The sequence below is a fragment of the Eubalaena glacialis genome, chromosome 4, assembly GCF_028564815.1.
Source record: "Eubalaena glacialis isolate mEubGla1 chromosome 4, mEubGla1.1.hap2.+ XY, whole genome shotgun sequence".
Lineage (NCBI taxonomy): Eukaryota > Metazoa > Chordata > Mammalia > Artiodactyla > Balaenidae > Eubalaena > Eubalaena glacialis.
The window spans coordinates 70,512,875-70,528,285 of record NC_083719.1 but is presented as its reverse complement, the minus strand read 5'-3'; the positions used below and the strand labels follow the sequence as shown (position 1 = coordinate 70,528,285).

Genomic DNA, 15,411 nt, shown 5'->3' with positions numbered 1-15,411 from the left:
GAAGACTGAATGGATATTGCACGTTTCCTAGGCCCTGGGCTACATTTCCCTCACCTGGCCCATCATATCCCACTCCACAGATCTGGATCATGCTACGTCACTGTTCTCCCACATTACTTCTAAAGTGGTTCTTCACAGAATTGACCATCTTGACAGCTGTTGCCTGTGAGAATATTTAACATCCTTGGTAGGTATGGCCAGAAAATAATGGTATAGGTAGGATTTGCTCTCTAACACTTGGGTTGCAGGAACTGTTGTTCTGTTATATATTTCTGAGTTGAATTGGAATTGGCTTGCATCTGATCTTTTTGATAGGCATAAACATCAATATTGTACCCTTGGAGCACCTTTTCCCCTCTTCTGGTTTATCCAAGAGTTCTTTGGGTTTACAGAGTCTCCAAAGAAGATACCTGGCCACTCTGGGCCCAGAGCCTCTGGGACCAAGGCAGCATTGCTTCCTGTCACCACACTGTGCTCCACAAAGCTCTGAGCTAGGACAATCCTTTGAATAAGGGGATTCTCCCCAGGATTCTGATCTTGGTGCCCATCCTTTGAGTTCATGCACCATCCAAGGACCCCCTGTAGATGTGTTCCCCATTCTCCCCCCTCCCCCACTGTATTCCCCATCTCAGAATCCACTGTCCCACATTCAACCTCTGAGGATTCACCCCCAGATATCAGCAATCTTCCCTTTCCCTGGCCCCAAACAAAGGATCTATTCCCCTCCTTTCTCTGACAATAGAGCTAATTTGTTAATAGAATGGTCCAGACCATAAAAATGCAAATGTCTGTTTAGATTTGGGAAATCTCATGGTATGTTCTTGCTAAAAAGAACAGCAAAGCACCACTTAAGATTTTCGTCAGATCATTCTGTTAATCAGTTAGTCTTCAGTGGGGCGCCCAGTTTAAAACACTAAAAAGCCAGAACTTACACACAAGTGAGAGCTGCCCTTTTTAAAGGAGTCACTTGCTATACGTTTTTACAATTTTGCTGCCATCATTCAAATATTAAAAAAATAATTCTTCTTCTGGTTTTCAGAGCCTGCAGCCCAATCTTTTTACTCCCAAAGAGAGCAAATATTTATATTTGAAAATGGTTTTGATTTTGGAAAGAGCCCAAAGTTATTTGGCTTGGTTTTATGAATAAAATCAGTGTGAAAAGCTGCTTTTGGTCCCAAAGAAGGTGAAAGTATAAAGTAATGACACTGATTTTGTGAGTCTTACCAAATTCCAAAAGGAATTTCCAAATACAGTGTGAGGAATGGAATATCAGGGAAATAAGTATGTGGTTTCCAAATGTAACTATGGTAAGAATGACACAAATCTGAATACAAATACAAATATTCTGGTATATTTGTGATTAACTATTCTCATTACTGTCTCTGAAGGTACAGCTTGCACATTATGTCCAAAATTCTTGCTGAAAACATCTCTCAGTAGACTGGTGCTTTCCAAATTCAACGTGGACATGAATTCTCTAAAGTTAAAATGCAGATTTAAGAGCTCTGGCTGGGGCCTGGGACTAAGCATTTCTAAGCAGTTCCCAGGTGGTGATCCAGAGACCTTTCTCTGAGTATCACTGCCCTAGACTCTCTAAACATCCCTGGTAAGCCAGTTAAATCTTGGTTTTCATGGGTATTGCTACTCACATTAAGCTACAATGTGTTGGTTTGTTCCTTAGCAAAATATTTGTTTGTGTTCGTGTACTTGTGCACTTTGCCTCCGAACAGAGCATTTTCTGTGTACTTTTTCAGTGAAGAAGCAGCAATGACCCTGTGCCATTTCCTTAGATTGGATGTTTTCTTTACCAAAACGTAATAGAAGTTTCTATGGAAAAAAGTAATTTAAATGTTTAACCTCACTAATTATTACATGGCAGATATTATCACATGAGAAAAAGCAAGGTCCATTTTGATATATTTAAAGCTGTTATTTCTGAGTTGACAATTTTTAAAATTGATGCTACAAAAGTTCTCTTGCTAGCTAGCTAAAAACAAAATCCTATTTCACAGCTAAAATGTAAACAGCTAAGACATAATTGGGGGACTAAATTTCCCAGCTACAAAAACACAGCTGTGAAACATAACTTTGGAGTTTAATAAAGCCAAATAACTTTGCATGCTAATAATGGATATTACAAATAAAGATGAGAATGACTTTGTTAGGATATTTTAGTGTTTAGATACTTTCACAAATGTTACCCGTTTAACTGAGAATGTTCTCAAGTTACCTACCATATACACACCTATTGAATGCCTGCTATGTGTGTTTTGCTAGGAACTAGTGATAACAGAGATGAATGTGACATTAAGTCATTCTTCAAGGGGTTATTTTTTATTACATAATATTTCCTGTGTCAAGTAATTTTTTTGGTTAATTTTTTCAGTTTATAAATGCAGATTGGAAAAATATTAGAAAATACAGAAAAAAATTACAAAAAGTAAAATATATGTTATTAAAGATCCAACCACTGTTAATATTTTTATCTTGTATTTTAAATTTCCATTGACTTAATTCCAAGTATTATTATTTCTCGCATCTTGATGTACTTTATTATTATTTTTTAACTGTGGAAGTAACTCTTGTTGGCCAGTGTCAAGGTAAATTTCAGTTGAATTTTTATACCTCTGTTGGCCTGGGCTGAATTTTGGAAACCCATAACTGTGTACATGATGTGTGTATGTTTGTGTGTGTATTAAGGTGGGGATTGGGGGTTTTCTCTGGGATCAGCTGTTAATATTTGAAGGGCCCTTTAGACTGGGGTAAGGAAAAATAGCTGGAATTCCATCTAACTCTCTAGGTATTAGTAGGCCAAAGAACCTTTACGATATGACTGATAGCGCTTATATCCCCAGAGTTACTCACGTGCACATTGTGTTTTGCTTTCTCAATTTTGTAATAAATTTTTTGGATTATGATAATTTTGGATTAGGGTAAGTGGTTCTTGCTAAAATCTGTTGCACATTTTTATCATCTGTAAAATAAGGTACATGAACTAAGTGTTCTCAATTTTCTTGAAGTCTTGAGTTTTGAAATTTTGTTGCTGTTTTCTTTATTCATATCTTGCATGTAAATAGATCTATCCTGATAAATACCTTTATATACCTTTGATAATAATCTTTGAATCAATATAAACCTAAAGTCTTATTGAAAATCTACAGTCTAGAATGAGAATCTATAACAGAGCTTGGTAAATGACTGCCTGCAGGCTAAATGTGGCCCACTGCCTATTTTTGTAAATAAAGTTTTATTAGAACACAGTCACATCTATTAATTTATGTATTGTCTATAGCTGCTTTCAAGCATCAGTAATAGAGTTGAGTAGTTGTGACAGAGATAGTTTACATAGCATTTACTAGCTAAACTGTCAAAGGAAAAGTTTGTTGACCCCTGATCTAGGTTAGTAATCTTTTGAATCAATAAACGTGCTTTTCTTCAGGTACTTCGAGTGAGTATGAATAAGTATATCATAGTTTTGATAACAGGAGGTAGGGATATGGAAGCTATGCCTGAGTCATATAAACCAGCGTCTTTTTTTTTCAGGATTATACCTAAATAGAATTTACTTGGGCTTGATTTCCAGAGGTTAGCTAGATCTGCAACAGGTAAATGTCACATCTGCTGTCATGAGAGAAACTAGGTTGTCAGTTGCCAGTCTTTGAGCCTGGAAAGATTCATCTTGAATGACTCAGGTAGGAGCATTTTCTTTTCTTTTTTTAAACATTTATTTATTATTTACTTATTTATTTATTTTTGGCTGCATCGGGTCTTAGTTGCTGCATGCGGGCTCTACGTTGTGGCATGCAGGCTTCTTTCTAGTTGTGGCGTGCGGGTTTTCTCTCTCTAGTTGTGGTGCACAGGCTCCAGGGCGCGTGAGCTCTAGTTGTGGCATGTGGGTTCCAGAGTGCGTGGGCTTTGTAGTTTGCTGCATGAAGGCTCTCTAGTTGAGGCACACGGGCTCAGTAGTTGTGGCGTGGGCTTAGTTGCCCTGCGGCATGTGGGATCTTAGTGTCCTGACCAGGGATTGAACCCATGTCCCCTGCATTGGAAGGCGGATTCTTTACCACTGGACCACCAGGGAAGTCCCCAGGTAGGAGCATTTTCAATTAATGTGGAGACCTTCCAGTAAAAACCAGGCCAGGAAAGCCATGAGCTTTTACCATCATAAGGTTAAAGGTGTTATTTCACAAGGAATAGGGGTCAAAGTCAAGGCAATAGTTAATATGCACATTCCTTATGAAGAATAGAGAGGGCCTTGCTCAAGGAGACCACACCATGGAGTCTTTGGAAGAAAATGAACCCTCTCTGTGAGAAGGGGTGTAAACCTTCAAGTATTTAGGAAGGAAGTGAGTTGAGACATTATGGATGAAGAATGTCCTAACTGACCTTGAAATACCCACCCTTTCCATAGACCACTGACTCAGAGGAAGCTTAAGCAGAGACAAACATCTCTGAATTCCCCAAAAAATCTGAGATGGCAGAGTCTGCAAAACAGAAGATGAGACCAGGCCGAGGATTTAGGTCTCCTGAGAGGAAGAGCTGCATGTCCTGTGTGGAGAGGGCCTAAAAAGAAGGTGGCTGAAGGAAACCCAAAGATGCTTGGGAGAAAGGTGAGAGAATGGGAGGGAGAGTGTCCACAGGAACACCCTCCAAAGGCCTAAATAGGGAGATGTTGCTCTACTCAGGTGCTACAAAAGGTCTAGATAAGTGTAGACTTTAATGACCTTGAAGTTTGGGATCCTGCGCTGCTCTGGGACACCTCTTAAGCCTTTGTTAAAAGAATGCTGAAATGTCCATCACAGTCTAGTTTGTGTCATTCTGGTGAAAGGGTTCTGGAATGAATATCAGTCTGAATCTGAGTGAGTAACAGTCTGCCCATGTGTAGACCACCAGCAAGGGCTACCCAGCCTGAGCAATCCTGTGGCCCCCTTCCTCTGATTTTTCCCCTGGGTGGAAGTTAGACTCATCCTCTACTGGACAGAAAGGAGACTCCTGCTTTCTGTTCTGGAGAACCTTAAAACTGTTAACTTGATGGGAAATGATTAGGCATTTGAGATGATTGGAACTGGACTGAGGTTTCCTTTTTGAAGTAAACAAAATATTTTAAAAATTATTGAAAATAATTTTCAAGAGACATGAAAGCATCTTGGGACTTCCCTGGCAGTCCAGTGGTTAAGACTCCACACTTCCAACGCAGGGGGCACAGTTTCGATCCCTGGTTGGGGAACTAAGATCTCACATGTTGTGTGGTGTGACCAAAAAAATAAATAAATTTTAAAAATTAAAAAAAAATTTCTAAATTTTTTAAAAATTAAAAAAAGACAAATCAAAGCATCTTGTATCAGCAACAAATAGAAAAATTAACTTTTCTTTTTATTTATTCCTTTAGCCTTTTTCTGGTCATCATGGCATTAATTACTCTGATACTATAAAGGAGAAGAGAAATGTACCAAATGCTTTTCAGCTAGAAAATATTTTAAAATTACTTTCTGGGATTTCCCTGGTGGCACAGTGGTTAAGAATCCGCCTGCCAATGCAACAGACACGGGTTCGAGCCTTGGTCCGGGAAGATCCCACATGCCGCAGAGCAACTAAGCCCGCGAGCCACAACTACTGAGCCCACGTGCCACAACTACTGAAGCCTGCACCTAGAGCCCGTGCTCTGCAACAAGAGCAGCCACTGCAATGAGAAGCCCATGCACCGCAACGAAGAGTAGCCCCCACTCACCGCAACTAGAGAAAGCCCGCGTGCAGCAATGAAGACCCAACACAGCCAAAAATAAATAAATAAATAAAATTAAAAAAAATTACTTTCTGAGGTTCAGATGATTTAGGGGAGAGGTAAAAACTGCAGTTTAGGGCTTCCCTGGTGGTGCAGTGGTTGGGAATCTGCCTGCTAATGCAGGGGACATGGGTTCGAGCCCTGGTCTGGGAAGATCCCACATGCCGCGGAGCGACTGGGCCCGTGAGCCACAACTACTGAGCCTGCACGTCTGGAGCCTGTGCTCCGCAACAAGAGAGGCCACGATAGTGAGAGGCCCGCGCACCGCAATGAAGAGTGGCCCCCGCTTGCTGCAACTACAGGAAGCCCTCGCACAGAAACGAAGACCCAACACAGCCAAAAAAAATAAAAAATAAAATAAATAATAATTAAAGGTGCTAATAATTAAAAAAAAAAAATCTTTAAAAAAAAAACAAAAAAAACTGCAGTTTATTCAGGTACCTGGGTTCCATTTTTCTTTTGGACCTCTCCCTGCCGGCTGGGCCAATGTAACTAAGGTGACAGCCTAAATGTAGGCACACACTACACACTGGTAGGATCTATACACTAGGCAGCATTATATTGAAACATCTATGAGAATTATCCCAGATAATAATGGCTTCTGGGGAAAGGTTGATAAGTCACTGACATGTTTTTATGTTTAGGTAGAGGTTGACGCTCAAGTAACTGATCAATTAAAAAATTGATTTAATGGAAATTAGTCAAACAAATATAGTAAGTTATTAAGAAAATATTAGGCTGAACCACATGAACTTGCTGATATTTAGACATCTTGAAATAAGAAAATGGCAATTTTGTATGTTTCAAGCTCATATATGGATGGTCTCTTGAACTTTCTTTTTCTGTTTTTTTCTTTTAATTTATTCTATTGAAGTTTTCCCAAGAGAAAAATGGTGTTTCTTTATCCATTCCTGGAAGAAGAATCCAGCATGGTATTTCTAAAGATCTTAGATGTCCTTACTGGGTGTCTCTTAATGTTTTCTTCTTTTGTTTTTTAGATCCACTAATGCCCTAGAGCAGGTAGAGACAGAAGCTGAGGTTTTGAGTTGAGTTTGAGAGGGGAAGAGCAGATTTTCCTGGTCCTAGAGGAAGCTGTCCCAGAATAAAGAGAAGGGTCATGGAGGCATGATATGTGAGAGAGAGGGCCTGGGCCACCCTGCCACACATGGCCCTATGAAGGGGCAGGACCTCTCAGGCAGTGGTGAGAGGATGCTTAGGTTCTGGAGTCTTAGGGAACCATGGAGAGAGGTCTCCATGCCCAGGCTTTGGAAACTGCTTTTGAATGAATGATACGGGCCTGTTGAACAGAATGCACTCAAGACTGGAGGTCTTTCCTCAAATTTTCCAGACTATACTCTTATATGACCCTAGGAAGGACTCCTAAAACAAGATTTAATTTGCAAGGCAGCTATGGTCACCACTATACCACAGATACATAAGATTTAGTTTGAATTTTCCCTTGACTTTAGCAGGTATGGGGTTCTATAGGTAGCCTTCTGAGACTAGTGATTCATGATCAGGTTGTATGACTACCGTGAATAAAATGCAGGACCATAATGTGTTTGGCTGAATTTTTCACTGATTTTTCTTAATCATAGTTTTTATTCTACTATGTGGCTCACATATGGTGAGACATTTTCTTAAGGCCCAACTGGAATACCTAGGATGGCAGAGAATTTTTTGGTTCCTTCCAGATAAGAGAAGTAGTCTGGGAAATTGGCCAACATACTGACATTTCCTGGACATTTTTACTTTTTTGTTGTTACAACAATGGGCAGAATATTTATTATTGTTCTAATGTTTTAGGACATCCAAGAAATATAGCAATCACGTTGACTCAATTTCTCCATCTGGTTCTCTCCAAATGTGGTGGTACAGACACAGTTTATTGTTACCCCTATTCATTTTTCAAACTTTTATATTTTTGGAGGATGGCAGACCTTGTTTATTGTAATAAAAGGTGGTTCCATACGTGGGTATGACTTAGGGGGACATCTTGAAGGAGTCTGGGCAAAGAGATGTCTCCCACTGTTTCCTTGAACTCCACATTAAGTGATTCAGTTCCATGTGTTGAACATATTTTTTCTTTGTCTTTTTTTTTTTGCTGCTGTTGTTCTCTCTTAACAACTTAGTGTGAATAATTTTGATCAGAATTCCTTATGCCTTATTCCTATTAATTGAATAGATTCAATCAATATAAAAAATGGTCAAGGCAGTCAGCCTAAGGAAAGAGGAGAGAAGACATAGAAAGGAGAAGGAGAGAGATTTATCATGTTACTTTACCGTGTAAATGTTTCAGACACATATATTAGAGACCTCGTGGGTTTTCTGTCTTCAAAAGAAACTTAAAAATCATGCTAAAACCGATTTGCAAGTATGGCATGAGGTAATGGTGGGGTATTGTTTTCCTGTTACTATATGAACTCTTTTATTAGAGTTTAAAGAGAGTTTTTCTTTGATTGTAAAGATGGGGAACCACATTTGGTATGAAATATCTCTAGAGTATTTATCAATAGCTTAAAGGTGCTTAGTTACATCTTCCAATATTTGCATGATGAATATATTCACAGAATTCTGCTCTTAGATGATCTTTGACATTCTTGACTCCTAAAATTTTTTGTTGTTGTTTGTCCAACAATTTTCTTTTTTCCCTCCAGCTTTAGTGAGATATAATTGACATATAACATTGTGAAAGTTTAAGGTGTACAACCTGTTGATTTGATACACTTATATTTTACAAAATGATTATCAACATTGTGTTAGCAAATACCTCCATCACATCACATTTCTTTTTTGTGATGAGAATATTTAAGATCTACTTTCTTAGCAGCTTTCGAGCATATAATATAATATGGTTAACTATAGTCACCATGCTATAATTTGGATCCCCAGAACTTATTTATCTTTCAGCTGGGAGTTTGTACCTTTTGACCAACATCTCCTCCATCCCTCAGCACCAAGTAACCACCATTCTGTTCTCTGTTTCTGTGAGTTCAGTTTTGTGGTTTTGGTTTTTTTTTTAGATTTCACATACAAGAGAGATCATACAATATTTGTCTTTCTCTGCCTGACTTATTTTATTTAGCATAATGCCCTCAAGGTCCATCCATGTTGTCACATATGCCAGGATTTCCTTCTTTCTCACAGCTGAATAATATGTTCAGCTATTTTCTAATTTCTCTTGTTCAGATTTCCTGGTCTCACATTAGTACACACTCAAATGCTTGTTTCTGTTAAGTGTCTGTATTTAAAACAGAAAATACACCACCATGTTCATTAAGTATTAATATAAAATGCTGTGTAAAGATGGCAAGTCTTCTTTTTTACTTGTATAAATTTTTTTTTAGTCTGGTGGAAAATATACCAAAAATTTTTAGTTTTCTGCAATGAGAAGTATTTAGTTTAGCATCTCATTAATACTGGTTCCAATCAGAAGCCTGCAATTTCCTTGGATCAAATACATTCCTTTTTTTTTTTTAGCATGTTGAAATGTGTCTTTAGTGGAAATGTACCTCTTACTGTAAGCTGTGAAATATGTTTCCAAGTGAGCAACCATCTAAATTGTTTTCTCCCTATGAGATTATGAGCTCCTTCGAGGTAAGAACATGCTTTACTCATCTTACTGGCTCCAGAGCCTAGCATAATGTCCAACGTACTTGAGGTTCATATTCCCTGACATGCTGAAACAATGACTTAGTGGTGATGTAACAAGAGTAAATAAGTACGATTAGGTCAGTAAATATGACATGGGTAGAAGAAAACACTCCATGAAAACTTTGTGATTTTTTATCCATATATTAGACTATTAATGTGAAAATACTGCATAAAAATATAATGTAGGTTTGAATATACTTGCTTAGATACTTGCAAGTATATCTGAATATATTTTCATTCCAATTTAGGAATAATTTTTAAGTTCAAACAGGCATAATACAATTGATTAAATACAATTTATTATAAAATGTCTTGGTCTTTCGTGACTATTTTTATGCAGAACAAGAGAGATTTGTTGGGAAGATAGTTATTTTAAAAAATGTGAATATCTGACTCTGTTTATCCTATACTATCTGGTATTGTACTGTTAGTTTTTATAGGTATATATGTATCATCTCCAACTAGACTGTAAATTTGTTGAGAGTGCCTGGGCTCTTAGTAGCTTTCATTCCCCACATATGGTAAGGAGTCAATAACATTTATTAAATGTTAGTATTAGGTTCGTGATTCACTGAGTGGTTTTGTATATGACCTTTTGCATGTTTCCCCAGATATAAAATTGGGAGAATAATACCTTTTCTACACTATTCATACAAAGTTTATATTTATGATTTGAGTCCTGTAAGAATGATTTTTTAATAATAAAAATTAAAATAAGAATAGGCATTTTAGCAATCTTACAACTAAATTTTTAACATGTGCATTTGAAAAGAATAAGGTACAGAGGCTTTAAAAAATTTTTTTAATTGAAATATAGTTAATTTACAATGTTAGTTTCAGGTGTACAGCAAAGTGATTCAGTAATATGTACATATATATTATATATATATATTTATATATAATAGTGTGTATATTTTAATCTCAAACTCCTAATTTATCCTTCCCCACCCTCCCCTTTGGTAACCATAAGTTTGTTTTCTGTGTCTGTGAGTCTGCTTCTCTTTTATAAATAAGTTCTTTTGTATCTCTCTTTTTTTTTTTTTTTAGATTCCACATATCAGTGATATCATATGATATTTGTCTTTCTCTGTCTGGCTTCCTTCACTTAGTTTGGTAATCTCTAGGTCCATCCATGTTGTTGCAGATGGCATTATTTCATTCTTTTTTATGTCTGAGTAATATTCCATTGTATATATGTACCACATCTTCTTTATCCATTCATCTGTTGATGGACACTTAGGTTGCTTCCATGTCTTGGCTATTGTAAATAGTGCTGCTATGAACATTGAGGTGCATGTATCTTTTCAAATTATGTTTTCTCCAGATATATGCCCAGCGGCTTTTGTTTTTTGACTGGCATTGGAATCCTGGTTGTGCTACCCCTTGGACCTTGGGAATGATGCATAAGTTCTCTGGACCCCTGTTTGCTCTCCTATAAATGGAATTTGTAGTTTTTTCCTTATTTTGTTGTTGGTTAAATTTGATAACACATGTAACTTTTAATGGTGTGCTCAGCACATGGAGGATATTCACCTACAAACATGAGCATTTTCCTTGACCCTGACTTTCTGTCTTGTTCTCTTGGCAATCTGACTGATTTCATAGCCTCAATAAAATGGGTCTGCCTTCAGTCAGCATTTCCGCATAAGCTTCAGACCTTATAATTTCCAGTCACCTTCCAGAGAGCTATACCTTTGTATCCTTACTTTCACCTAAAACTTGACTTGACCAAAACCAAAGTTAACTTTTCAGCCCATTTTTCCCCCCTTCCAGAATTCCTTATTTATTACTGAAATCACCATTCAGTAGTAATGAGTCCAAAGACTATGGGCTAAGATTTTCTCACTTTCTTTTTCTTGTTCTCTACATTTAGTTTGTGAAGTTTGGGAGAACTGATTTAGTATATCAGAGTAGAAAGCCAATCGTCACCCCTGCCCCCAAACAGTGCCTAAAGGTGAGATCAATTGCTTGGTGCGGTCAGCAGCTTCCAAGTCTGGTCCTGGATCTGTCCACAGCCTCCAGGTCCAGGACTCTCTCCTCAGTCAGTACTGGGTAAACATTGACCACTCCTACTTTTACTACATTATACAATGTTGCCAATCAGTCTATGAGATTTCAATTTTACCTCATATATTTTTCTTGCATACATCCTATTACTTCCAGAACCATTGACACCATCTTGGCAATCATTACCTTTCACCAGCATCATTGTGGTGACCACTGGTATCAGGCTGCTTTGGCTAAAAGTGAGATAAAAACTAACAGAAAACTAACAGAAAAAAAAAAAACCCCACAAAAAACAAATAAAACACCTAAACACAGCTTAAATGGTAGGATTTAATTTTCCTCCCATTTCAAGATCCTAAGTAGGAGGATCCAAGGTAGCTTTAATAGTTCAGCTATGTCAGGGTTCTGAGTTGGCATTCTGTGACTCCCTTGACTTCCCCTATGGTCACAATATGGCTGCAGCAGCTCCAGGCATCAGGTCCTCACACAAGATCATTTAACAGCAGGAAAGGAGGGTGAGAATTTCTCCTCCTGTGTCTTTCTTATCAACAGAGGAAAGCTTTCTCAGATAATTCTTGGAAGACTTCCCTTGACATTTTATTAGCCAGCACTGGGTCAATTTCCTCTGTTCTAGTGCGAGTGTAGCCAGGATGGTGAGTATCTGCTATTTTTAGTCTCTATATTTGTTAGTGAAAAAGAGGAAGATTGGGAAAGATCTCAGATAGGTACTATTTAAATCCATCCTGCATTTCTGCCAAATGTGCTTCCTTGAGTACATTTCTAAAGAAAATGTCATTTCCCTGCACTTTTAAAAAAATTGGAGTATAGTTGATTTACAATATTGTGTTATTTTCAGGTATACAGCAAAGTGATTCAGATATATACATATATGTATTATATATATTATTTTTCAGATTCTTTTCCATTATAAGTTATTATAGGATACTGAATATAATTCCCTGTGCTATACAGTAAATCTTTGTTGCTTATCATTCAGTAGCTTTTTTTGCTAGCGAATACAATACAATCCAGCTCCTTTTCTTCCCCCTCCTACTTTACTCTCCTGTGGCTATTTAGTGAATCTGGAACAGACCCAGCTCATCCCTATGTTCACACCTTTTCTCAAGACATTTCTTCCTCTTGGAATCTCTTCCCCACAATCTCCCGTTGAATGCTGACTTAGACATGAATGCTCAACTCCAAAGCTGCCTTCTCCATGAAGCCTTCTCAGCTTCCCTCCATCAACTGTGATTACTTTTTTCTCTCAACTTCCTCAGCAGCACTTTCTGTACACTGTAGAACCTGCCCACTCATGGATTTAACAGTTTGAATTTTGACTACTCACAAGACCCCACAAAGGTCCAATTCAAAGGCATTTTCAACATTGCTGAGGTACAATCCAAATCTCATCTCTTGCAAAGCTGGGTGAGCAGTAGTGAATTTTCTCACCAGGAAGTGAGTCATGGGCTACCTAGTATCCAGACCCCAGCAAGGCTTCACTGTTCTTTCTTTGTTGTAATATAGGCAGTAAGTTTGGTGAACTCATTGAAAGCTGTGCTCCATTGTGGAAAATGGCTGTTAATCGAGAGATAAGACTTTAGATGAAAGCTGAAAAGGTAGTTAACTTTTGGTTTGAGTAGAGGAATGGGAAAGGAGTAATTCTCCAGAAAAATGTGACTGATGAGATAGCCAGGAGCCTGGGAAAATACTTGCACATTCTTCAGATTGTTCTATAGACGACTTCTTACCTGGTATTACAAATATTTATGTACGATACCCCTCAAAGGCCGTTAGATTTCAGAAGACAGGGAGCAAATGATATGATGTGGCATAGTGGCTCTGGAGACAGAAGAATTAAGATTAAGTTATAGGTCTGTCAGCTCCCCAAGACCATGTGACCTTTGGGAAGACACTTGACTGTGTGAGCCTATTGTTTCCCCATCCGTAAGGTGATGGTAAAAATATTACCTCACAGGGCACCTAGAACTATTATATGAAATAATATCTGAAAAAGTGCCATGTAAACTGTAAAACATGATTAAATAATTACCAGTATTTATAGTCCCATAATATCTATCATGAGAGCAGGCACTCAGAAAAGATTCGTTTAATGAATGAATGAGTGAATGAAAAGCTATCACAATGACCTAATTATAAGAATGAAAATATTTTTCTTTCCATAATAGTGTCTGTGAGGTTCTAAGGCATTTTATTTGCTTGCATTACCAGAATGTGGAAATCAATAAAAATCATTACTGAGAATTAAATACCAGTGTATTGTATCAACTTTAATATGAAGCTAAATTTCTTCTATGAATACATTGGCTATTCATAAACTGCTGGGCCCACACTTCCTGCGGCATTACTGGAGCCCTTCACATGCACCACAGCTTTGTAGTTCCTCTGGGACTATCCATTATTCCACGGATCCATTATCATCTATAATTCTCTTTAAAAACCTAATAAAATTGACTGTAAGAAGCCTGTGCTGTGTATTGACTTCAGACATAACCTTTTCCACATCTTTCTTGAGTGTTGAGATTTTTAAAGGATCTGTGATTATTGGAATGGTAGCTCACTTGTGCTTCAGATTTACACCTCTCCGAGGTAAGGAGTGAGGTGCTGCCATCCTGGCTGGAAGGGCGTTAGAGAGCATGGGAATCTATAACTAACTTTCCACTGCCGCTGGGCCACCCAGACCTGATGTGAACAATGCCATGAGCTCGTCTGGTGGGCATTAAATGGTTTAGTTTTTCTATGACCAACTATAACAAGAGAATTATTTTCCTCTCTGTGAAGAATATGCGTTATTCCGGTAAAATAATTTGCAGGCCCCTGTGAATGTTGTCTTAAATTCCAAAAGATGCTTTGTAGATGTGATTGAATTAAAGACCTTGTGATGGGGAAGTTATCCTGGATTATCTAAATGGGCCCTAATTATAATCACAAGAGTCCTCATTACAAGGAGGGTAGAAGGTCAAAGGTGGAAGGCAATGTGACGGCAGAAGCAGGGAGAGAAAAGGCCATGAGGCAGGGGGGGCCACGACGCAAAGAATGACAGCCTCTCGAAGCTGGAAAACGCAAGGAACAGATTCCCTCTTAGAAGAAACTAGCCCTGCTGACACCTTGATTTTAGTCCTGTAAGATTTACCTGGGACTTCTAAATTTCAGAACTGTAAGAGAATCAATTTGTGTTGTTTTAAGCCACTGTGTTTGTGGTGATTTGTTACAGCAGCAATAGGAAACTAATACAGGCAGTCTGGCTTGAGTGGCTTGAGCCTGGGTGGTTGGTGGTGAAGGCATTCTCCATCCACAATCCAGGGCATTCCAGCCAGCCTGGAAGCAGCTCTTTAATTCCCCTCACTGGCTTCAGATCCCAGGTGTCTGGAGTCCATCTGGTGAAACCCGTCCTTCATTCTTCCTTCCAATCTATCTCTTTACTCTTTTTTTTTTAGGTATTTTTTAAAAAATTTATTTATTTATTTATTTGGCTGAGCCGGATCTTAGTTGCAGCACGCAGTATCTTCGTTGCCGCGTGAGGGATCTTTTAGTTGTGGCATGCGGGATCTTTAGTTGCTGCATGGGAACTCTTAGTTGTGGCATGTGGAACCTAGTTCCCCCACCAGGGATCGAACCTGGGTCCCCTGCATTGGGAGCATGGAGTCTTAGCCACTGGACCGCCAGGGAAATCCCTATATCTTTACTCTTCAAATAAATTGTTTCATTCATTTTCTTTCTCAATAGATCTTGATGGCTTGTAAAACCTAGAACCAGCATCAATGGCAGGAGTTGTTCCCCTTCCTCAAATTCAGGTAGGGTTTAATTTTCAAATGTCTTTTGGAGAAGAATGGAAATGTTTCTGTTTCATCCTTCTTATGCAGCAAAAGGAAGATAAACATGAAAACAAGAACACTCATGTTCTGCTACACAGTTATGTCCCAGAATTTCTTGGTATCCTTTCTTCCTTG

General features: G+C 38.3%; 1 protein-coding gene across 2 annotated transcripts in view; it reads left to right on the top strand.

Moving 5' to 3' along the window:
- Positions 1-15,239, top strand: part of TMEM161B (transmembrane protein 161B) — a 132,793-nt gene extending 117,554 nt beyond the window's left edge. The window contains exon 13 of one of the 2 annotated variants that reach the window (XM_061187985.1): positions 15,188-15,239. In XM_061187985.1, coding sequence (XP_061043968.1) covers positions 15,188-15,211 — 24 coding nt within the window. In that variant the 3' untranslated portion in view covers positions 15,212-15,239. Of the gene's footprint in view, positions 1-80; positions 127-15,187 lie in introns of those variants that run through there. The other variant, XM_061187984.1, reaches the window with a different exon arrangement.
- Positions 15,240-15,411: the final 172 nt, after the last annotated feature.